Raw genomic sequence first — 25,452 nt, 5'->3', positions numbered from 1 at the left:
TTGTTTTTTGAGGTGGGCTCTCCCTGTAGCCCTAGCTGGCCTGGAACTCACTATATAGATCAGGCTGGCCTTGATCTCACAAAGATCCTCTTGCCTCTGCCTCCTGAATACTGGGATTAAAGGTGAGCACAATCATACTCAGCTGGGTGTCTTCCTATTTATTTATTTATTTATTTATTTATTTATTTGGTCTTTTCGAGACAGGGTCTCCCTGTAGCCCCAGCTGGCTGAACTTGCTATGTAGACCAGTGTGGCTTCAATCTCACAGAGATCTGCCTGCCTCTGCCTCCACTAAGCCATCTCTCCAGGCCCCATCTATTTGTATTTTTATTATAATGTATTGTCTACACTCAATACAGGGTGAAATGATACCTTTATAATATTTTTATTAAGGAATCTATGTTGACGGGCTCAGCAGTTAAGAACACAGGTTGCTCTTGCAGAGGACCTGGGTTTGATTCCTAGCACCACATGGCAGCTAACAACCATCTGTAACTTCAATTTCAGGGGATCCAACATTGTCTTGTGGCCTCTGTGGGCACTGCATGCATGTGGAGTGCATTTATATACATGCAGGCAAAACACTCATACACAAAATAAAGGTAAATAGATTTTGAAAAAGTTTTTTAAAAAGATATATGTTAATAATTGCTTCTTATATTTTAATTTCTTGCTGTATCTGAGTGACTACTACTTTGTATTGCTATTTGTGTTCTATTTTTTAATGTTTCATAAAATTTATTGTTAATTTATTGCCTTTTAAATTGATTTTTGTATTATAATAAATACACATAAAATAAAATTTATTATATCCGCCGTTTAAAAGTTTATACTTAAAGTGCTTTTCTGAAGCATCAAGTACACTTAGTGGCTAACAACCACCCTTAACTCCAGTTCCAGGGGATCAACATCCCTTTTCTGGCCTCTGCAGGCATTGCACCACACAGGTGCACTTACATACATGCAGGCAAAACACTTATACACATAAAAATAAATAAATAAATAAAATTTTTAAAAATCAGGGCCTGATGAGATGGTGTAGTAGTAAGACCACTGGCTGCTCTTGCAGAGGACCTGGGTTCAGTTCCCAGCACTCACATGGTCTCTAACAACCTTCTGTAACTCCAGTTCCAGGGGGATCTCTTCGGACCTTCTCAGGTATTTCACAACACAGGTGCGCTTACATACACGCAGGCAATACACTCATACACATAAATTAAAAAAAATATTTTTAAAAAGTCAGAAGCTTGTAGTTGTGGATTCATGTAACCCAGGGCAACTTTGGATAAAGTTATGACATGGAAGGAAGGTAGTCACTTTTGGTAAGTCAGGGGCGAGAGGAGCCTTGATTTATGCTTAGTTCATTTAATCAGGAGGAAAAAAATTGTTCAAAATTCAGTCTTTACATTTTTGATATATAGTACTATTTTCCAGGCCCAGGTAATTCATAGTTTTCAGTATAATTTTTCAGCTTGATGCATAAGTTGTTCAGAAGCATGGCTCTATTGTCCATGTGGGCTTCTCCTCTATGGACTGGGGAATAATTCTTTCTCTTATTCTAGCTTTCTTAGCTATTTAAATTTAAATTTGTATACTTAAAACTTACTGCTTAAATACTTCTAACCTGTTCGCCAACAGAAAACCTATAGCATACTTAAGCTGATTAATACCCTTCCTTAATAATTAATATGCTGGGGATTTTTTGGAGGGGGTTGTTTTTGAGGTGGTGTCACTACACATGCCAGGTTGGCCTTGAAATTGTGATTCTCCTGCCTCAGGTTCCCAAGTGTAGGAATTTTAGGTGACTGTCACCACGTCTGGCCAACATGCAATTTTTATCCAGTAATTAATTCTATCAATTTTAATCCCACACATTAGATATTCCTATTACCGTTTTTTCTCAGATCTTTCATCTGGGATCATTTCCTTCTCTTATGAGAATACATCCTTTAGAATTTTCTTCAGAGACTGGTTATTAATAAAATCAGTTTTTGCTATGTCTATCTGAATTTTTAAAATAAATTTTCTTTATTGGTAGTTTTACTATATAGAAAAATCTTTCAGACTGAAGTTTTTTGCTTAGCTAACTGAAGATATAATCCCACCATCTTTTGACTCTTGTTGCTTTTGAATAGCTTGCTGTGAGTCTAAATGCTACCTCTGTGTATATCTGTTTTGCCTTTTCTTTCTGGTTTATTTTAGTATCTTTGGGGAAGGGGTAGGCATTTAAAGTTCTTTAGTTTCATTAAGAAATACCTATTTATAATTTCTTTTTATCTTTTGTGTGAGATTTGTTGGGCTTTCTGAATCAGGTTTACTACTGTTCAAGAATTCTGCAATTTAAGGGGCTGGAGAGATGGCTCAGTGGTTAAGGGCACTGGCTGCTCTTGCAGAGGACCCGGGTTTGGTTCCCAGCACTTACATGATGACTCACAACCATCTGTAACTCCAGTTCCAAGGGAGCTGATGTATTCTTCTGGCCTCTGTGGGCAACAAGCTCACACATGGTACACATGCATCATACAGGCAAACCCTCATGCACATAAAATGAAAATAAGTCTTTAAAAAAAATGAATTCTGTAGCCCTCCATTTCCTTTTGGACTTCTATGTAGAGAATCATAGGCCATCTTCCTATCTCTTTAACATTTCACGTTTTCTTTTTTCTTTTTTGTTTTTAAGACAGGGTCTCCCTATAGCCTCAGCTGGCCTGGAGCTTGCTCTGTAAGACCAGGCTGACCTTGAACTCAGAGATCCTCTTGCCTCTGCCTCCCAAGTGCTGGGATTAAAGGTGTGCACCACTACACCCAGCTCACATTTTCTTTTCTCCTAGTTTTCGTAAGCCATATGGTAGATTATTTATTCAGATCAATTTTCTAGCTCACCAATGTTCTCTTCAACAGTCTCTAATCTGGTCATTGAATTTTTACTTTCTATTTCATATTTTTAATCTCTAGAAGTTATATTTTACATATTTTTAAAAATATTTTATTTATTATTTTTATTTTTTATGTGTATGAGTGTTATGCCTGCATGTAGGTAAGTGCACCCGTGTCATGCAATGCCCTCAGAGGACAGAAGAGGCTGTCGAATCCCCTGGAACTGGAGTTATGGACAGTTGTTAGCTGCCATGTGAGTGCTGGGATTTGAACCCAGGTCTTCTGCAAGAACAGTTAATGTTCTTAACCACTGAGCCATCTCTCCAGCCCCCATTTTACATATTTAAGGTTGGCAACTGCATACTAGTTTTTCTAGTCTCCGATCCTTGATCATATTTTCAATACTCTTAAACATTTCTGATGCTTGCAAAAATATTTATTTATATTTTGGCCAACCAATTCAATAGAGACGTATCTGTAGAGTCAGCTTCACTGCCTGTTGTTCTGGTTTTTACTCATTATGGCTGGTTTTGGGTGGTGTAGTTAAAGCTGCCTTTCCTTCAGAGGTAATTTCTGCTTATTTTTGAGTTATCTAGGCATGTTCAGGGTGTTGACATTGGCATTATACTATAAAAAACCTACTATAAACATACTCTCCTTTCCCAGAATTTCTCAAAAGAAACAATTTCCCAATGGGTAGACATCAATGCCTGAAAGCACCTGCCATTATTCTTACCAGCAGGATTGAAAAGGGCGTTATCCTTACTTTGGAGGATCTGTAGTGAGAGCACGAGAAAGGAGCCAGGTACGGGGGGTCATGCTGTAATCCCAGCACTGGAGAGGCATAAATGGAAGGCTCATTGCAAGTTGGAGGCCAACTTGGTCTATACAGTCAGTTCTAGGTCAGCCAGGACTGCATATTACGACCTGTCTCAACTCCCTCCATCACCAGACCCCCCCAAAAATAGTGAAAAAGAAATGTTGCTTGGTTTTTGTTTTCTTTTTTTCCTTTTTTTGTAAGGCAGGGCCTCATGTAGTTCAAACTTGTTATGCAACTAAAGAACGACCTTGACCTTCTGATCCTCCTGTCTCTACATCCCAAGTGCTAGAATTACTGGTCTGTACCACCAAGCTTGGTTTATGCAGTGCTGGAGACAGAACCCAGGGCCTTGTGCATACTAGACTAGACAAGTACCTAATCACCTGAGCAACATCTCCAGTCCTTGTTAAAATCTTTACCAAATCAAACTCTTTGCCATCTGAATCTTTGTTCAATTGGTTATTATTTTCAACCAATAAAATCTTGGTTTTATTTGGTCAAGAAAGTACCTCCAATAAGACATATAGTCCTTCTATAAGTTGCTTACTGAGCCATCCCTATCAGCCTTTCCCATAAAACATCAGTGCTGAGATTGCACAGAGGACATTTTGGTTGTTAGTCAAGGCTGCTTAGGAAACAATCCATAATCACAGACATGCACAAACCTGTGAGGGTCATCTGGATCACAGTTAGGAAGAAACTGAGTGACAGCCTCTGCTACTTCTTCATTTGATAAAACATCCCAGAGTCCATCGGTGGCCAAGATCAGCACATCATCTGCTCCGTGCTCGAATTTGGAGAGATCATAGACTCTTACCTAAAAAGAACAGGAGAGCACAACTTAAGACATAGGAACTACACTACTTTTTATTTCTAACCAAGTTGATTCTGGTTCCTCTTCCCTTTTCACGCTTGGCCTACTGTTTTTCAGAGATGTGCTATAAGGTATTTAATTTTATAGCAAGTTTTGTGGCCGTGGGTGGCCTCTTTTTGAGACTTGCTTATAGACACTGTACTAGTTATTTTTCTGTTGCTATAATAAAGCACCATGACCTGGGCAACTTATAGAAGGAAGAGTTTATTTGGTTTATGGTTCCAGAAGGGTGAGTATCCATCATGGTGGGGAGACATGGCAGGAAGTAGCCGGAGCAGAAAGCTGAGAGCTCACATCTTCAATCAGGCACAGGAGGCAAAAAGAAAAACTAGAAATGGGGCTGGCTAAGAACTCTCAAAGCCCACCCCAGAGCCATACTTCCTCCAGCATGGCCACATCTCCTAAATGTTCCATGACCCTCCCCAAAACAGCGCCACCATCTGGATAAGTTCAAATCCTTGAGCCTATGTGGGACATTCTCATTTAAACCACCACATTGCTGTAAGGTATTTGATTCTATAGCAAGCTTTGTGGCGGGTGGCCTCCTTTTGAGACTTGCTTATAGACACATAGGCTCAGTTACATCTGTGAATGAGTCTGGAAAGGAATTAATAATTAACAAGAAAGAAATTAGTTACAAATGAAATACAGTTGGAGTGATAACTTATAAGTGGACATTGTGTGAGCCAGAGGATAAGCCAGGAGTTTATTTATCTTCCTTTGCATACATTAAGGGCCTATCCTGTTCCACGTGCTATAAATTTAAATAGAAACAATAGATTTTCCTGGTTTGGGGAATACTCAGTCTGTGGAGGAGATAAAATCCATTTAGAATCTTTAGAAATGGTTCTGTATTTGTCTAAGACTAATGAAAATGCTTAATTTAATGCGCTCATTTGAAACCCTTCTTGCCTATTTCTTCTGAGGCTCAAGGGGCCAGATTCCTCCCAGGTAAGGGTGAAACTCTGATACTACACTCAGGCTTGATGAGTTCCAATCTGGACAAATTATAAGGGACACAAGCTAGAACTGACTCTTCAAGGTGTTTTGGACAAGTCTTGTCTTCTCACCTCAGGGATATAGTCCACTGGCTTTTAAGCCACTTTTCTTAAAAGGCATGCAAACTTTGGGAGGGGCTAACATTTTGGAGATGGCACTGAGCTTTATGACAATGAGGGAAGATGGGGGTGGGGGCATTGGCAAAACCTAGAAAGGAGGAATTTAAATTTTTCTAGCATATCAGAATGTCCCAAGTGCCAGAAGTCTAGTGCCAGAAGTCTTTCTTCAACCTACAAATGCTCGATTTTCCCTAGATTATTTTCTGTGGTTGCTGGGTGCGTTCAAACAGCGTTTCACAAATGTTAGTGCACAGTCAGTTGGGCATCCTGAGAATATGCAGCTGCTAACTCAATTCTGGGATAGCGTATGAGAATCTTCAATTCTCTAGGAGATGCCAGTGATGCAGGTCCTTGGACCACACTTTGAGTAGCAAGGCAAGCAAGAGGATTCCTACTGGGCCAGGAAATCAAGGCCCTCTAGACCCTGTGATGCTGATGCCAAACACAATTAGTTTCTTAAGGCTACAGAAAGGAGAGCAAATATTACTCCTGGTTTCCCAACTCCAAGTCGCCATGTTGTTAATTCCATTATGCATTAATTGCTTAAGAGAGCTTGCTAACTTCCCAGTAGGAATGATCTACAATAAGCCACTGTGATAATTTGAGCTCCACTGAACAGAAAATATTAAGTAACAATAGGTGAAAAGTGCGGATGTCAGGTGGTTCAATCTTATATTTGTAGCTAAGAGGAGATTCCATTTGCCTTTCAGCCTTTTGTAAAATAGCCATTTCCAGGTCTGAAGATAACATCCAGTTTCAGGATCTGTCCTGAGAACAAGATGCCAAAACCTCTTTGAAATGCTTTCTGTGGCCCAAGAAGTGACAGGTTGATTCCTTGCAGCTTAAGTTAGCCTACCCAAGTACTCAAATGGAAATCTGGCCAATGAAACAATGCAGGTTCCTACCAACACGTTAGAGAATGCTGCTCTTCAAGTCCATCAATAAATGGGACCCTTCCCTAATTCCATTAACATCTCCACACACAGCTCACTAATGCAGTTTCATTAGCCAACATGAAAATCCCTTTCAATACCATTTTCCACACAATTTTTATGTAAATAATAAAAAGCTAGTAGCAACCCCATTCCCTCAGGCACTCTTCAATTAACATCCTTTTAGGTTTTTACTGCTACCCTTTGTTTCCTGCCCTTTAGCCAATTTCCAAAGGACTTTGCCAACTTTCCACTTACAACTCGTGTCTTATACATTAACCTATGAGAACATTTTGTGAAAATGCTTTCAGAAAAATTGGACTGGTGTGCAAGTCATCCCACTCTGCACTCAGCCTTGCCAGCAACTAGGGCTTCAAAGGATTCCAGTGATCTCTGGAGACCTCATCTTCCCTCTCTGAAACTGTTGTTGGCTTTCTTCAATCAGAAATGATTCCCTCCCCAAAGTTCCTCTGTTCAGTTCCTGAAACAGCTTCTTCATATTCCTGGAAGCCTCACAGGAGCCTAATGGGCTCTGAGGCTCTCTAGAACTAAGACATCTGGAAGAATGCTACTACAGGACCCTGAGGGGTAAGGTGCAAGGTACACACAGGAACGCCTTGTGGGAAAGAGACTAGAAAACGGTGCTCCTGATGGCTCCCTCTCTTGTTCCAATCTGCCAAGAGCGGGAGGGCCACAAGAACCCCTGGGAATCCTGCATTGACTTAGAGCAATGCACAGATGTTTCTTGACTTACAAGGGGTGGTATCCTGATAAACCCATTGCTAAGTTGAAGACATCAAAACTGAAACTGCAATTAATATACCTACTGTATATCACAGTTCAGCAACACAGTATAGTACAGAGTATTAGTGGTTTCTCCTCTGACTAGATGGCTGATTAGGAGCTGTGGCTCACTGTGGCTATACAGTGTTGGGACAGAATAGTATGCTGCATCCTATGAGTCTGGTGAAAGATCAAAATTGAAAACTGATTGTGCACCATCATCAAATAAAACAATACTAAGTCAAACCAACTTGGTAGAAGACTATCTATAATCTGAGAAACTAAGAGATTACTACTGGTAATCCACTGACTCCTGGTGCCTTAGGGCATGGGGCTGCACCAGACAGGGCCTGTTGGTCTCCTCTGCTTTCATGACTTATGTATTAAGTATATATATGTATACAAACTTAATTTATACACATATTTAATTTATACACACACACATATATATACATACATATATATATATATATATATATATATGTATGTATATATATGTGTGTGTCTGGGGAAATGAAGAAAATTAATTAAACCATGGAGCCATTTACAAGATGCTAATTTCATGGTGATCCAACAGGTCTAGCTTGCTCACTCTGACATGGTCATTTGGATAATCACTAAAATGTAATAGGCTCACATTAAGCAGGAGTGGCAAACTCTTTCCTTTTCCTCCTCTCTTCAGTGATGTTGCCAACAAACACACACACTCAATGGGAATGAGTCGGAGGGCAAACAAGGGCCTTGGCTAATGTACCCTGAAAGAGCCAAGTGTTGACTGCTCGCAGGGCTCCAGCTTCCCAGCACTTCCAGACATCTTAATATCACCACTGGCACCTACTTTACACAGGAGCGTGTGGAAAGCAACTGTCAGAGACAGCACTTCTACTTAGTGCTTGGCTGCAGTCTGCTGTCTCAGCGTCTATATGATGTGCTCCCATCTTTGTCCTATTACCGATATTTTTAGTGGCATGCTAAGACCTCACAGTACTGTAAACTGACACTGGTGCCTTGAAGATACTTTAAAAAGGAAAGAATTCATCACTTTTCCCATTTGTCAAAGCTCTGCTGCTTGTCTGGGATGCCCTCACAGCTTTTAGGTCTTTATCAGCTCAGCAAACTTGCCAAGCCCTTTTCTCCCCTGAAGTACTTAGTGCTGGACAAGCTCCTGCAGCTCAGGTGTGGCTTGCTTGTAGAGAAGAACAAGAAAACACACTTTGCTTCAGATTGCAGTTTCTAACAAGCTCTGTGACTTGAGACAAGCCATACCTCTTTAGCTCTCAATTTTTTTTTATCTTTGAAATCCTTTGTTTTGAGATAGGGCCAGAGCATAGCGCAGTCTGGCTTTAAATTGGCAGCATAGCTGTAGATGACTTTGGACTTCTGATCCTCCTACCTCCACCTTATACATGCTAGGATTACAGTCTTATACCTCTATGCCCTGTATCCTAGTTAGCTTTCTGTTGCTGTGATAGAACACTAACTAAAACCAACTTTGAGAGGAAAGACTTTATTTGGCTTACACATGCGGATGATCACAGTTCATCCTGGAGGGAAGCCAAGGCAGGAATTCAAGCAGGGCAGGAGCCTGGAGGAAGGAATGGAAACACAGACCATGGAGGAATGGGGCTTACTGGCTTGCTCCTCTGGTCTGTGCTCAGCCTGCTTTTTTATACAACCCAGGACCACCTGCCTGGGGTGGTATGGCCCACAATGGGCTGGGCCCCTTCACATCAACCAGTAATTAAGAAAATGCCTCACAGACATGGCCACAGGCCAACTCAATGCCTCAATTGAGGTTCCGTCTTCCCAGGTATGTCACGTTGGCAACCGAAGCTATCTAGCATACTTAGTTTTATGCAGTGCTGCATTGCTGGGGATTGAACCCAGCGAGACAGGCACTTCAAGCATTGTACCAACTGAGCTACATCCTCAGCCCTGAAATTAATTTTTAAAAAAGGAAAAACAACCAAAGAAAATAGATACGTTTGCTCTACCTTTCTCACCAAGCTGCTATGAAGCCCAAATAAGATCATGTGGAAGAGAACTAAGTCTGACGCAGTGGCACTGGTCTCAGAGAAATGAAGATGGAAAGAACAGAGTAAGAGTGGGCTCTGGGAACCTGGGGCTCGATTTCAAAAGTCTCATTCACAGTAACAGTGATCAAGACTCAGGTGTCAATGGCAGGAAAGCCCAAGGTAGTTCACTAAAGGCTGCCAAGAGGTAGTGCGAAATAAAAGCAGCATGAAGTCTTGTCCCTCTAGTCCAGGTGGCCCATCCAAAAGCTGAACTTACTAGAGAACTACGAATACGGTGCTTGCAACAGAAGAAAAGTCAGCCTATCTCCTCCTGGTTCTGTCAATCAAGTAGACTGTTTCATGACTAACACTGTGGCAGGCCACAAAGACTGCATCCAAATTCTCTATAGTGATTCCTCCTACACTACATCTCATGAAACTAACACCAAATCTGATGGCAGAAGAATTAGGTTTGAGGTGCCCCTGGTCTCTCAGCCAGCAAAATAACTTTACTCATTTACAATTCCAAAGCTCGGGGACTGGGAGATGAGAATGCCAAACAGGAGAGGAGTGCCGAGTCCTCAGATGGGGGTTGTCAAGGAGGAGCAGTTAGACATCACATGCCCTTCATGTGGGGAGAAATGGCAGGATCAAAGCCCACAGGTGGCAGAGGGCTGCTGTGTGCTTTTCTTTAGTTTGGTTTGGTTATAGAATTGGACTTCTGCTGGGCAGTGGTAAGGAATGAGGTTTACCTTCTTAGTTTTCAAGGGTCTCCCTTTGTGAACAGTCATAGCTCTAACATTTTCTCTTTCATCATAGGATGAGTTAAACTTCAATGTGACTGGTCATTTGACTTCAAGGCATTGACTGCAAATGAATCCAGTGACACTTAATTATCAAAAATATGTTGGCTTCTGAAACTACTCCAAATGAGCTGGCTATTTGTTTTGGCTGTGGGTACAGTTTCATACTTGAAATATACCACACATATTCTTGAGGGTCCCCCCCCTTTTTTTTTCTGGTCTTTTTGAGACAGGGTCTCCCTGTAGCCTGAGCTGTCCTGTAACTAACTATGTAGGCCAGGCTGGCCTTGAACTCACAGAGATCTGCCTGCCTCTGCCTCCTGAGTGCTGGGATTAAAGGTGTGTGCCACCATGCCCAGCCGGTTTCCCCCCTTTTTTAAAGTTCACAAAGATACGCATTTGACTTTTAGAGAGTAGATTAGATCTAACAGCTCAAAAAGCTTCAAAATCAGCTAAAATACTAGGCAGTGGTGAAGACAGCCTGAAGTAAAAGCCAATGCTTGGAACATAAAGCTTCCATTTTTCTCCATATGAAGCCAGGTACTTCATAACCAGATGAGCTTGGTTACTGACCAAGGAAAGGAACCTATAAACTAGGACACTAGTCCTTTCCCTGAGCTTTCAACTCATCATTAAGTAAAACACTTATGCAATGAGTCGGTCAACAAATGGGATTCAGTCTAGGATGCTGTTTAGATGGGTTGAGTTGTTACAGTCAATTCAGGATGCAAGTCATAAGCAAGAGTGACCATGCGTTTCAGCTGCGTCCAGTTTTTTTTAGTGCATATTTTCCCAGCATAAATTTTGATTCTCAAAAATGATCTGGATGAGGGGACAGGTATTGTGTTAACCTGATGTATAAGCAGCTAATGACTGTGACTCTTGATTCCTATGCTATACCTCTGGTTTTTGGGATTGAGAGAATCACAGTGGGCGACTGCATCACAAGACTCTTCACAATGGCAGGTTTTCAGAGACCTCAGGTGAGCAAGTCACTTTGGATGTCACCTTAGAAGAGCAGACATAGCCACCAGGCCAACTGTGGGCCACTTTCTGTATGGTCAAATCAATCCTATTGGTTACGGTAGCAAGAAACACAGATCTGGCAGACTCAGGGTTAAGTGATGAGTAGGTTATATTACACCCCAGCCTGGCATTGAATCCTGTGCGTGGAAAGAGTGAATCACACTATTCGGGACTAGATTATGGACATATTAATACATTTAACCCACACCAGGATTATAAAACTAAAGTTCCAGTAAACTAACGCACAGTAAAAAATGGGGTAGGAGAGAGTATATCAGATATCTCAAAAACAGTCAGGTGTGGTGGGCTCATGCCTGTAATCCTAGTATTGATGAGGCTGAGGCAGGAGGATGGCCAGGGGTTTGGGGCCAGGCTAGGCTACATAGTGAGTGCTAGGTCATCATGGGCTGTAGAGTGAGACCTCCTTTCAAAAACGGGAAAAAAATAAAAAGGAATTAAAAAAAAAAAAAAGAATCTAAAAAGGTGAAAATTCTTAGGACCTACTGTAGACCTACTGCATGGCTTCTGAAACTGTGGGTCATGACCCTGTAACAAAATGTGGGAGTTGCGAAAAATTTGGCAACTAAAAAAGGTTTGTAAATGCTTGATAATCAAAAACTAATTCAAAATCAAATGTGTAATGAACCCAAGTTGTTTTGCACAGCACTCCTCCCTGCAGTATCATGTGACTTCACTGTAACCTCAGTTCTGGAACAAACACAGATGCCTGTACTGTGTATGCCATCATGCCACCAATCGGAGCTGCCTGAAAAACTTCGGCTCAGGTTTCAGACTACTGTATGTTGTGAACTGCAGGTGGTTGTTGTTGTTTAATGTACGTACGAACCTCTTCTGCTTTTATAGAATATATAATGGTTTAATTATGGAAAACAAAGACTTTTAATATTAAAAAAATATTTATTTTATGTGTATGTTGTATGGAAGAGGATACAGCAAAGACCTGACCGGGCAACTCCATGGTGGCGGGGGCAGCAGTTTGAGAACAAATAGACCGCTGGACTGCCTCTTGGGGAGCAGGGAAACAGCATCGACAAACAGCAGCGAGCAGGGGAAGTCAGACATCTTTTATAGACAGTCAGGTGGTTGGGACACTTGCCATGACATAGACTGGGCAGTTCAGCTCTGGATTGGTTGGTCCCCTAGCAAGCAGTGGGATTTGCGTGGGGCTAAATTCGCACCTGCTGTTTTAAAACATGCGAGCTGTTCCACCATTTTAGGAGCCGCCAGGAACTTAACATGTGTGTGTGCCTGAGTATGTGTAAGTACACCATGTGCATGTGGGTGCATGTGGAAGCCAAAAGAGGGCATCTGAAGTTACAGATGGCATTGAACCATCTGATGTGGGCGCTGGGAATCAAACCTGGGTCCTCTGCAAGAGTAAGTGCTCTTAACTGCTGAAGCTGAACCATCTTTCTAGCCATGCTTTTCTTTAATTTTTTTTATTTTTTTGAGACAGGGTCTCTCTGTAGCCTCAGCTGGCCTGGAACTCACTGCTTCTCCTTCCCAAATCCTGGTACTAAACATATGCAGCACCGTGCTCAGTCAGTCATGACTTTAAATAATTTTGTGCCAGCATTCCTCACTATGTAAACATCAAATTATTGTATCTTTGATTATATTATGCTATAATGTTTAATTATAAAATGATGTTTGGGTTGCTGATTTTCATAAAAATTGTTAAATAAATTTTAGTTTGTTATTAGGGCAAAATTTCCAACAATTTCTCAAATGGCCCTAAATTTACTTCTGCTATTTTGTACTGCATATTTTATGTTAAGTGGTATTCTCAGGATGGCCAGATCAAAATACTGATCAACTCTGAAAAGCGCTGAAGATGCTCTATGCCCTGTAGTGTCAAATATTCAGCCAAGGGGCTGGAGAGATGGCTCAGTAGTGAAGAGCACTGGCTGCTCTTGAAGAGGACTCAGAAGACCCAGGTTCGAGTCCCAGCACCCACATGGTGACAACTGTCTGTAACTCCAGTTCCAGAGGATCTGACGCCCTCTTCTGTCCTCTGTGGGCACTGCACAGCACAGGTGCACGTACATATATGCATGCAATATACCCATACACATAAAATAAAAATAATAAATAAAACATTTTTTCTTTACAATTTTTAATTTTTATTTTATACGTATGGGTGTATTGCCTGCATGTATGTGAGTGTACCTGTGTCATACAGTGCCGCGGAGGTCAAAAGAGGGGGTCGGATTCCCCTGGAACTGGAGTCAAGGATGGTTCGTAGCTGCCATGTGGGTGCTGGGAATCGAACCTGGGTCCCCTGCAAGAGCAGTCACTTCTCTTAACCACTGAGCCATCTCTCCAGCCCCAAATAAAATATTTTTTAAAAAGAGCTGGAGAGATGGCTTAGTGGTTAAGAGCACTGGCTGTTCTTGAGAAGACCCAGGTTTAAATCCCAGCACCCACATGATAGCTAACAACTCCAGTCAGATCCAGGGGATCTGATGCCCTCTTCTGACCTCCAGGGGGCATTGCATGACATGGCTGTACTTACATACATGTAGGCAATACACTCATACACTTAAAAATTCAGCCAAGATTTTTTTGTGTATAATGTGTGTGTGTGTGTGTGTGTGTGTGTGTGTGTGTGTGTATAGTCAAATGTGTGCAGGTACACGTGTGCCATGGTGTATATATGTATGTCAGAGGATTTTGGTTTGTTATTAGGGCAAAAAACCTTGTTTGAGATTGTTTTATGCTATCAAAATATCATTTTCCCTTTGTATACAAAGAATCCATTCTTTGTGAGATCTGAAGTCTATACAATTCTAGGCTTTCTCACTCTTATTAAGAAAAATAATTATAAATACAAATTTAAATACTAAAGTGAATGTTTGTTGAGAGGGGAAAAAAGAAATTTTTGGAAGTTTGTATCCTAAGCTTCCCTTTCAGAATTATTTAGAAAAACGTTTCCAAGAGCAGGCATGGTGGCGTATGTCTTTGATTCCAGCAGAGGCTGGGGAATCTCTGTGAGTTCCAGGGCAGTCCAGGGCTGCATAGTGAGACCCTGCCTCAAACAAACAACACCTCCCCGAAGCCCCACTTCTGGACTGCATGCTTTTACTCTCCATCAAGAACTTTCTACATTTTCCAATAACAAGCAGAATTCAGAGGGCCTGATCTAAGCGGAAGATCCAGGATACTTTAGTTTAATTAGCTTCTTTGTGAGTCTGCTTTTACCTAGCAAATCAGATTTCCTTTCTTAATTAACTAAACAGCTAACTCATCAACTTGTATTAGTTTGCCTAGATGGTCATTAAACTATTTCTCAAGATTTCACAGCGGGGAAGGTACTTTGTGATAAGAAGACTCCAAGATGACTGGTGTCAATTCCTTTTCTCTTTGTGGGAGCTCCTGTACCTCACGTTGAGAGGCAGCTCCCATGCTTCCCTCCTTCTGTGTGGACTGCTCGCTGAGATTTTCTTGACCAATAGAATGTGGCAGTGGTGATGTTCTGAAATATTGGAGGCTAGTGCCTCAGGAGTTGTGAGGTTCTGCCTGGGACTTTTGAACCACTTGCTCTTGGGACTGTTTTTCTAGGAACCCAGATGCCCTGCTATGAGGATCCAAGACCATTTGGACAGGCCATGTGCTGCTACCTCGGCTAAACTTTCAGCTGAGAGCCAACACTTACTGCCAGCCTGCTGAGCAATCTTCCTGGACTTCTATCTAGCCTAGCCTTGTCTTCAGAGGATGCCAGCCTCCCAGCATTTGACTGGGACCATATGAGAAATTCTAGGAGAGAACCATCCAGCTAGACTCTATCTATAGACCACAGAACTGTAAACATTAGTAACCACAGAACCAGGAAAGTGAAGGTGGTTTGTTTTATAGTCAACAAAAGGGAAAAAATATATATTGAGAAAAACACTTCCAGGCCTTCTCTCTATTGGTAAGATAGGACATTGAACTATCTGGAATTTTCTCTTTAGTCTCTGCTTGTCCATATTGTGATAAGAAGACTCCAAGATGACTGGTGTCAATTCCTTTTCTCTTTGTGGGAGCTCCTGTACCTCACGTTGAGAGGCAGCTCCCATGCTTCCCTCCTTCTGTGTGGACTGCTCGCTGAGATTTTCTTGACCAATAGAATGTGGCAGTGGTGATGTTCTGAAATATTGGAGGCTAGTGCCTCAGGAGTTGTGAGGTTCTGCCTGGGACTTTTGAACCACTTGCTCTTGGGACTGTTTTTCTAGGAACCCAGATGCCCTGCTATGAGGATCCAAGACCATTTGGACAGGCCATGTGCTGCTACCTCGGCTAAACTTTCAGCTGAGAGCCAACACTTACTGCCAGCCTGCTGAGCAATCTTCCTGGACTTCTATCTAGCCTAGCCTTGTCTTCAGAGGATGCCAGCCTCCCAGCATTTGACTGGGACCATATGAGAAATTCTAGGAGAGAACCATCCAGCTAGACTCTATCTATAGACCACAGAACTGTAAACATTAGTAACCACAGAACCAGGAAAGTGAAGGTGGTTTGTTTTATAGTCAACAAAAGGGAAAAATATATATTGAGAAAAACACTTCCAGGCCTTCTCTCTATTGGTAAGATAGGACATTGAACTATCTGGAATTTTCTCTTTAGTCTCTGCTTGTCCATAAGTGGTTTTTGTTATTTCTGCCTTCCTGCAGGTAAGTAATAGGAAAACCCACCTACCACGGGGCTAGGAGAGTCCCAGAACTGCTCACTAGCTAAGCTTAACCTGGGGCCTAGAGAGGTAAAGGAAGTCCAGTTTTCAGTGCTATCCAGTTTCCAATCTAAATTTATACTAATTCGAGAGTTATTTTGATCCTTGACTTCTGTGCCTATTTTTAAAATTGGTTCAGAAAACTCATAAGAATCATTAAATTATTTTCTTCTTTAGATCCTGACCATTCTTCTTTTCCTTCAGTCTAAAAAGCAAAATGTTTTATGTGTGTGTGTGTGTGTGTGTGTGTGTGTGTGTGTCCACAGCACTGGGTATTACACCCAAGGTCTGGCACACACTAACTGCACACTTCAGTCCTCGGGACCACGTGAGGTAGAGCCAGACCTTCCACCACTGAACCCTACCCTCAGTCCTGCGACTAACGCTTTCTAAAATTTATCTTCCTGTTTCATCCTCTAAATTACATCTACCATCAGATGAGTTCTTGTTACAGTTAAGAAAAACTGCTCTCAGAAAAGCCTCCTTTAGACTTGTATTCTACCCCCAATTCATGTTCTCGGGGGTCACGGTTTCTGGCCTACAATGGCTGCCCTGTCTGCAGCTCCTCCTCCCTCCAGGAGCTCCCCATCCACCTGCTGTTAGCTGAGATACTCTCCTTGCTGCTTTAGGTCCAGCTCATGGACCTCTGTAGCAATTAGCCTTATTAGAGCTAATAGCCCTTTATTTAATCTTCCCAACACACTGACTCCCTGAGGCAAATTTTCTTTCATACCAAATTCACTCCTGCTTCCTTCTTGCTCTTGTCCTACTTATTCTTCTCTTTATATTGTTTTCCCTCCATTATCTGAACTCCTGCCCCTTAGGAAGCAAGAAACAGGGTTTATGACTAATTATTCTTTAGCTAGTCTGACCTCCAAGTGGCCCCCAGTTCCAATTCCTGGAGAACATCTTCCCCCACTGTTTTCCTCAAGCTCTGTTGCTCTGTTGGACTTAGGATCCCTGTGGAGAGAGCAATGAAATGCTGTGGTTTTGATATTGTATGAAGAGGAACACGTGTGTGTGTGTGTGTGTGTGTGTGTGTGTGTGTGTGTGTATCTTAAATTTTTTTCCTGGCGTTTTTAGCTATAACAATCTTTTTGTGTGTGTGTGTGTGTGTGTGAGACAGGGTCTCCCTGTAGCCCCAGCCGGCTTGGTACTCGCTATTACACCAGGCTGGCCTCAATCTCACAGAGACCCACCTGCTTCTGCCTCCTAAGTGCTTGGAATAAAGGCGTGCACTACTACCATCCCAGCCATAACAATCTTACTGCCCCCCCCCCTTTTTAAACTGAGGATGAAGCTGAGATTTAGGCAAGGTAACTTTCTGAAGGTCACTTAGCTATCAAGTAAAGAGAAAGCTCAATGTCAACACTAATTTACTAGTAGAAGTTTGATTTTTGTTTTCTGAGACAGGGTCTCACTTTGCAGCCCAGGCTGGCCTTGAACTTGAAATCCTCTTACCTCAATCTCCGTAGTTCTGGAATTAGGGGCTTATTAATCATGCCCAGCACCAGCCTAGGATTTTACTCTGTTGTACTGCTTCCTACGGTTATTTAGGGATTAAAAAAATTTTAATATTAACTTTATGTGTATAAGTGCTTTGCCTGCATGTAAGTAAATCCTTCGCATGTGTGCAGTGTCTTTGGAGGGCAGAAAAAGGCACCAGATCCCTTAGAGATTTTTAAAAACAAGTTTTTCCTTCTCTATTGCCCAAAGATAATTACTATTGCCCTTTCCAAAACCTTCAAGACATTCAATGACATATGCACATTCTTTATCTATGACTGACTGGTGCTATATGTAATCATAGTGAGTTTACTCACTATGTATCATGTTACACTTACATTGATCCTTATGAACTAGACTATAGAAAGCACAAAATAGAAAAACATGCTCTCCCCAAGTGGGATTTTGGCTTGGGGCACAAAAGGTCACCAAGAATCAGAAGACTATAGGTGCTAAAATGGAAGATGAGACGTTAAGTATCATTCTGCATGGGGGCAACAGGAGGCTCAAGTACAAGAGTCAGGAAAGTAGACACTGGAATTTCTAAGGGTGAAACAGCCTTCCAGAAGCCAGTAGGAAAGCAAGGAAGAATAGCATTTACTGACCACCTTTGGCTACACACCAGACCTTATGCCAGCAATTTCACTGATGCTCTAGTTTGTTCTTTCCCATAGTTCATCAGTCCAGGCTATGTCAGCCCCCAAGACAGAGGAAAAGCAGGCTGGAACCACTCATGGGCCTGGTACTGCTAGTGCTGGGGGTGAATGTTAGAGTCTTGGCTCTCTATTCTTTATGAAAAGGTTGTTTTTGATAAGGAAAAGATTATTATCTAGATAAAAAATTCCCAGGAATGAGTTAAATGTGTGACTTGGCGTTATAAGAAACAGCTGACGGGAATCCTGAATGCCAAGGAGAGGAGAAAGGAAGCAGAGAGAAAATTAGGCTCCTTGTGGTTCTGTCTGGCTGAGGAGAGAAGACAGGACAGCCTGGGGAGGGAGGTGAGTTTGCAGAACAGCTCCCAGACAGAAAAGGGCCTTGTTCTTCCAAGAGCCCAAACTGGGGCACAGTCTTGGAGTGGAGGCTGGAAAAGAAGGGTGAAATTAGGAATCCTAGCTTTTACAGAGGGCCTGTCACAGGCCCAAAAGGGGAGGGGCGCAGAGAACATCTGGAAGTTGAGGCGGTAGGCTTGTGCCAAGCTGTCTAACAGGACACATTATATGTGTTGGGCTGGAGGTGGAGAACTGCAGGAAAAGAGGGAAATGTAGAAGGCCTGGGTGCTTGTGCCTATGAATTAACAAATCCTTTCCCTCTCTATTCTTTCACGACGGCATAATACAGTTTAATCACAGGTTTCCTAAATCCTAAGCAAATGTGACCTGGCTGGAGATCGCTTTCTTCTGCTGGAGGCTGCAGCCTGCTCAGTCATAGGGAGAAAGCTAGGTGCTGTTGATCACGTAGTGAAAGGTCTCCCATGTATCCCTGTAGCCTAGGAGCCCCAGGCCCCCAGCTCCTTTGGTGGGGCCTCTTGTGGAATTCAGGTCTTGGCCAGAAATCTCTGCTTTGACCCGAGAATGTCTGAGGAGAGGCTCAGCAAACCTGGCGGCTACTCTTCAGGTTTGGCAAACTTGAGGTTTTTCCAGTGCCTTGTGTTCAGCAAAACTGACAATGCGTTTGTATGGAAACCCTTCTCTAATTTTTAAACCCCTGTGCATTTTTTACATACATCTGATCCATATGTTTTTGATTTATTTACATTTAACTCATCAAATCAAATTAGGAGCTACAATGATGAATGGGAACAATGGTAATTTCCAAGAAGGTTTTTGAGTCCTTTTTCTTAGAACTAAATCACATTTCCTCACCTCCTCCCCCATCTCCAACCCTTAAAAGTACCAGACTGAGCTGGATTTGAAATTTAGAACCCAAATGTGAAATAAAGACCTAAGCTTGGCAGAGGAACGTTTTGAGGAAGTCACATTGTGAGGGAGGGGTGAGTGCGGGGTGATGAAGATGCAGGGAGTCTGCGATTCGTCATTAGATGGCTTAAATAAATTAACCTGGCTTTCCCAGATCTCAACAGAAGCCCCCTAGCCATTTCTCTTGGATATGATCTTATCACCATCCCATCAGGCAAAGGGCTTTAGTTTTGAAGGAGTGGGGATGGAGGAGGGACGAACCCACCTTCAGTAGCCTCAAACTGTTTTTTTTTTTTTTTTTTTTAAATAACGGCACCCTTCTCCCGCTCCTGACTGGTTAAGGCCCCTCCATCTGGAAGCATTTACAACATACAACAATTTTAATCTCGTGTTAGAGATCTCGGTATATATATATATATATATATATATATATAACATATCCATTAAGCTAAATTATAGGTACACACTCATATTTGACACAGTTTTGTCTGGCCCAGGTTTCCACACACACAGAGGGGCCTTTCCCAGTTACCCTTTCTACTACACCATCATTTTTCAAGTTTAGTTTGAGGCCAACAGTATTTCTCTGAGACATTCTGGCCACCAGTGTACTAAGACCAAACTGCTGTCTTATGTTCATGAGAGAGGGGTCCTCTACAGAGTCTGTTGAACCCATACATGGTAGGTCACTCTGATCCTGAACATAGAAATTTCCTTGAACTCAACTCTCCTGCCCAGTGATCCCTCATCTAATCAGACAGTTGTAGTTTGTTTTGTTTGTTTGTGTGCTTGTTTGAGACAGTGTCTCACTCAGTAGCCCTGGCTAAGCTGGAACTTACTATGTAGACCAGGCTGGTTTCAAACTCAGAGAGATCTGCCTGTCTCTGCTTTCTGAGTGCTGGGATCAAAGGTGTGTGCCAGTACACCCTGCTACTTAGTACCTGTATAGCCTTGGGGAGCTACTTTACTTTCCTGAGTCTCAACTTCCTAGTGTTTAAGGTAGGTATAACAGCGGTCTCAGAGTTGTCAGGATCAAATGAGATGGTGTGTGTAAAAATCCCGAGTATATTGGATGGGGAATAGGGAAATATTCCAAAGGTACAAAGTTTCAATCAAACAGGAAAAACAGATTTCAGACACTAGACATGCAGTAGATGACTGTGGCCAACAACAACTGCAGATTTCAAAACTGCTGCTGAAAGGTTTCTAAAGAGTAGATATTTTCTAAGGCTAATAGTAGCACAGTGATTGGACGCTATAAAATCTTAACCAAACAGAGACTGTCCTTCTAACCATACTGAGCTGCTTTCCCCGTATATAAAAAAAAGCATCCAAATATGTACAGGAAAGAGGGGAGCCAAGAAGCAAGTTTTTAGGCTGCTTGAAAGAGCAAAACATTTAATTAGTGATTCCTGAGATCCCCAGGGAAGATTCTGTAAAGTACAAAAGTGAGGGTGCCATTTAACATGTCTGGTGAAAGCTTCTCTCCCAAGGGAGAAAGTGCAGTTTCCAGTCATAAATCCTGTGCTCAGTGGAGTTCAAAGGAAAGAGAATTAAGGGTTCAGTATTTATTAGTTTCCTCTGGTGAGAAGCAGTTTTAGCCGTAATTCGCTGATCCTGATGTTGGCCAACGTGGGGTTGGGGGAGGACTAGGAACTCCAGGGGACCACTATGTAACTGTGATCCTTACCATGCAGAACGGCTTCGAGGGTAGGAAGAGAATGCCTGAAGGCTCTGCATGGGCTATCACCTTTTCTACTAAGCTAACTTCGTGTATAGCTCCAGGGTCTATTGAAAAATAATGTCTTTTCCATGCCAAATATTTACTGGAGATTTCTGTGCAATCTCCAGCTCTAGTAGTCTCAAAAAGAACTGCCCTTATTCACAGCCCTGGCCAGAGATGAGTCAGGGTGACTGTTTATGCTCATGAAGCATAACGGTGTAGACACATGGTCTGAAGGGCAAACATTAGGCTGGGAAGTCACTTGTGGTCTTGAATGAAAAGTGAACTGGGTCCATCAGGCTCCTCTCTAGAAATATGGTTTGAGAGCGCACGAAGTGAGGTTGCTTGTGGTAGACATACAGACTGTGGTTGCCACATGAACAGCAGATTCCCTTCATTCTTGCTGTGGTAGCTCAGCAGAGCTGTTTTGATTCTGAATTACTCTCTCATGAAGCCTGGCTATTCAAATATTCTTTTTGTAGAGACCATAAACATGCCTTCCAATATAATTAAATATGTCCATTTTGGGGTTACCGTGAGTGAATTTGATGTTTCTCACAATCAAAAGAATCTACAGTAGAACAGTCCCTTCTGAGCTGGGTACAGTGACTCAGACTTGCAATCCTAGCTAGTTGAGAGGCCAAAACAGGAGAATCACAAATTTGAAGTTAGCTTGGGCAATAGAACAAGACACCTGTCACAAACTGCCTTCCTCTAAAAAAGCCAGCATATACTGGGCTGGGAGTGTAGCGCTTGTGGTAGAGCATACAATGAACTGTCAACATCTATACACAATATCTACCTCAATTTCCCTCCCCTAAATCCAGACCCTGTTCTTCAGAAGAACATGCAGATGAAGCCGTGTTTATACATTCCGGATGTTTCCAGTGTAATACGCAGCTTTAATAGCTGATTTTTGTTTTTTTTTTGACTTTTTGAGACAGGGTCTCCCTGTAGTCGTAGCTGGCCTGGAACTCACTATGTAGACCAGGTTGGCCTTGAACTCACAGAGATCTGCCTGCCTCTGCCTCCTGAGTGCTGGGATTAAAGGTGTATACCACCATGCCTGGCTTTAATAGCTGATTCTTCATAGTACAGTGTAACTGGTGGCTTCTTACTTACTTTTTTACTACAGAAACTGGATATTAAAGTTTCTCTCTCTCTCTCTCTCTCTCTCTCTCTCTCTCTCTCTCTCTCTCTCTCCTGCTCCTCCCCTTCCCCTCTTGTATCCTCCCAGCCTCCTTTGCAGCTAGGGGAGTGACAGTGCTATTAAAGTGAGTGCATGTGGAGATGAGGCTGTCTCCACTCTTTGCACAACAATGTGGTTGGGGGAGGGTCACGAGGCCTTTAGCTGAAGAGCTCTTGGTACCTGATGGCTGCTGGGGAGGGGCAGTCATTTTTCCTTAGGGGTATGGCCACTGGTAGGTTGCTCATCTACCAGGTGGATGGCCTGACACCTATGTATATATGGGGAGCACTAAGTAGACTCAGGGGGTTATAAGAAAGAAAGAAAGAAAGAAAGAAAGAAAGAAAGAAAGAAAGAAAGAAAGAAAGGAAGGAAGGAAGGAAGGATGAGAGAAAGAGAGAAAGAGAAAGAGAGAAAGGAAGGAAGGAGGACATGAAGTTGGACAGGGACATATTGTAGGAAGGGGAATCAGGGAGAGCTTGAAGAGGGCCAATGGGAAATAGATAAATGCAAAATACATTGTATACACATATGAAATTCCCAAAATTAATAAAAACATTTTTAAAAAGTAAAAAACAATGGCTGGAGAGATGGCTCAGAGGTTAAGAGCACTAATTGCTCTTGCAGAGGATCCAGGTTCAGTTTCCAGGATTGTAGGAAATATGTTTTTTTTAACAAACAAAATGCTGAACATATTTTTTGATTAACTTCTCCAAACAACACCTGAATGACACAAGCTCTCCAGGTAATTAAAATCTATGAGAGAAGATGGCATAGCATGCAGGAATAGCTGGGATACAAGGTCGAGAGTCAAAGTGTCAGAGGGTGTTTCTCTGTGTATGTGTGAGCAGTAGGCAAAGGCAGAACTTCTGTCTGGAGGAGGTGGAAATCAAGCACATCCCCTTAGGAGATGCATCTGAGCTAAAGCACAGACAGTAGAACTGGCTATCTGGGATGGGGAGCAGGGCATTCTTGGTAGAAGGAGCACATCTAAACAAAGATGAGGAACTGAAGGTCATGTGGGGTAAAGGACTTCATCTGGTTTGTGTAGGAGAGCAAAGATCTAATTAGAAAGCCTGGAATGACGATGACTGAAGGACTCAGCTCTTTACTCCAAGTCATGCAGTGCTATTGAAGGTTTCTGAGTCATGAGGAGTCAGAATAGTTCTCTGGGAAAGCTCCCTTTACAGCAGTATGTGGAATGGACCGAAGGAGGGGATGAGGAGGTTATTCTGCTATCTGGGCAGGGGTGATGAGGAGGTTATTCGGCTATCTGGGCAGGGGTGATGAGGAGGTTATTCGGCTATCTGGGCAGGGGTGATAAGGCTATGAATTCAGTAGTCAGTGTGAGACTAGACTGGCAGGAGATAGAGAGAAGTGCAGGTAATGCATACTGGCTGTTGGCTGGATATGGGGTATGTCAGGGAAGGAATAATGCACAAATATTTTATTGAATGAGATAGAAACAAAAATCTCATGCGGTACCTCCGGAGCTGAAGATAGGAATGGTTTTATGTAGATGTTGGAGTCGTGAACCTTCAGATCATGGTCCCCAAGTCCCCTGGTCACTCCAATAGTTGCCATTACCCGGGCCTAGGAGTATAAGCAAAGAGTCATCAGAAATATATACAGCGACAGCATCCTGTCCCATTACAGCTGCTAAGTGTAAGAGCAATGCAGGAATTTCCCAATTCTTCCTGTCCATCTTTCTATGCCCCTGGCTGTTACCTGATGTGGGAGGTATCAACAAGAAAGAACTCATCAAAATCACTTCTGTATTAGGAGTTATCTTTTTATCCGAAGCTTAACTGGGTTGCTGTGGTCTGTTCTCACCTTTTCTTCTTCTTCTTCTTTTTTTTTTTTGTAGAGACTGGAGGGAAGAATGCTTGAATAAACTAACTGTAATATCATTAAGTACTGAAAGGAACATGAACAATTGAGTATGTGCATGTGAATTTACAGGGAATAAAAGTCTACTGAGAAGGTCCCCTAGAGGTAGTGGCAGTAGGTTTGGTACCAAAAGGGGGACAGTATCAAGATAGGTTGACACAGAGAGATAGTCTGCATATTGGGCTGAGTGGAGTGAAGCCCAGTGACCTAACACTAGGTCATCAATTATAACAGAGCCATGTAATGTGGTTCAAAGACCTGGGCTGGAATCTTCCCTCTGCAACTTGTGTAATAAGAGCAACTACTTCGCAGGGGCAAAAATGAAGTAAATAAATGCTAAGCAACATTACAATTCAGGGCAGGTGAGAGAGATCAGCAGGTAACGGTGCTTGTCACTAAGTCTAACAATCTAAATTCAGTCCCTGGAACTCACATAATAGAAGAAGAAAACTGAATTCTGGAAACTGTTCTCTGAACTCCACACGTGTGTCTTGGCACGAATGTGTCCCCACTCTACATAATGAGACCATGATACTTTTAGAGGGTGGGTTGGAAACAGGATCTCACACTGTAGCTCAGGCTAGCTTTAAACTCACAGAAATCCTCCTGCCTCAGTCTTCTGAAGGCTGAGATTATGGACTTGAGCCACCATGTCTAGTTCCATGACACAAGAAACAAATATAAAATATTGTGTGTGTGTGTGTGTGTGAGCATGCACGTGCATGTGTGTATACAAGTGCACCACAGCATATGTGTGCAAGTCAGAAGGCAGCTTGCAGGAGTCAGTTCTTTCCTCCCATCATGCCAGTTCTAGGGATCAAACTCAGGTCCTTAGGCTTGGTGGCAAGTGTTTATTGGCTGAGTCATCTTACCAGTCCCCATGATACATTTTCAAAGATCAGAGTCACTGGAAACAAAAGACAGACATGAGGTGAGAAGCCGTGGTCCTGTTGACCAGGTGGGCTGCAGAAGACATCTGCTTTGCTGGGAACGCACTTCCTTCTAGATAAGAAGTGTGCAACTTGAAATGCGGATGTCCCCAAGTCCCTTGTGGCCCTTCTGCTGCTCTCTCCCTGCAACAGCAGCTTCTCTTAGGCTTGGTGGCAAGTGTTTATTGGCTGAGTCATCTTACCAGTCCCCATGATACATTTTCAAAGATCAGAGTCACTGGAAACAAAAGACAGACATGAGGTGAGAAGCCAAGGTCCTGTTGACCAGGTGGGCTGCAGAAGACATCTGCTTTGCTGGGAACGT

At 42.5% G+C, this 25,452-nt stretch overlaps 1 protein-coding gene across 1 annotated transcript in view; it reads right to left on the bottom strand.

The window, feature by feature from the left end:
• Ppm1h (protein phosphatase, Mg2+/Mn2+ dependent 1H) overlaps positions 1 to 25,452 on the bottom strand; it is a 297,333-nt gene that overhangs the window by 22,037 nt on the left and 249,844 nt on the right. Inside the window, exons 8-9 of the mRNA XM_008846139.3 lie at positions 23,794 to 23,901; positions 4,363 to 4,514 (exon numbers count right to left, since the gene is read on the bottom strand). Of these exons, the coding sequence (XP_008844361.1) occupies positions 4,363 to 4,514; positions 23,794 to 23,901 (260 nt within the window). The remainder of the gene's footprint in view (positions 1 to 4,362; positions 4,515 to 23,793; positions 23,902 to 25,452) is intronic.

Source organism: Nannospalax galili, unplaced genomic scaffold (assembly GCF_000622305.1).
Source record: "Nannospalax galili isolate Female #2095 unplaced genomic scaffold, S.galili_v1.0 scaffold202, whole genome shotgun sequence".
NCBI classification, from domain to species: domain Eukaryota; kingdom Metazoa; phylum Chordata; class Mammalia; order Rodentia; family Spalacidae; genus Nannospalax; species Nannospalax galili.
This window is presented reverse-complemented; position numbering and strand designations above follow the sequence as displayed.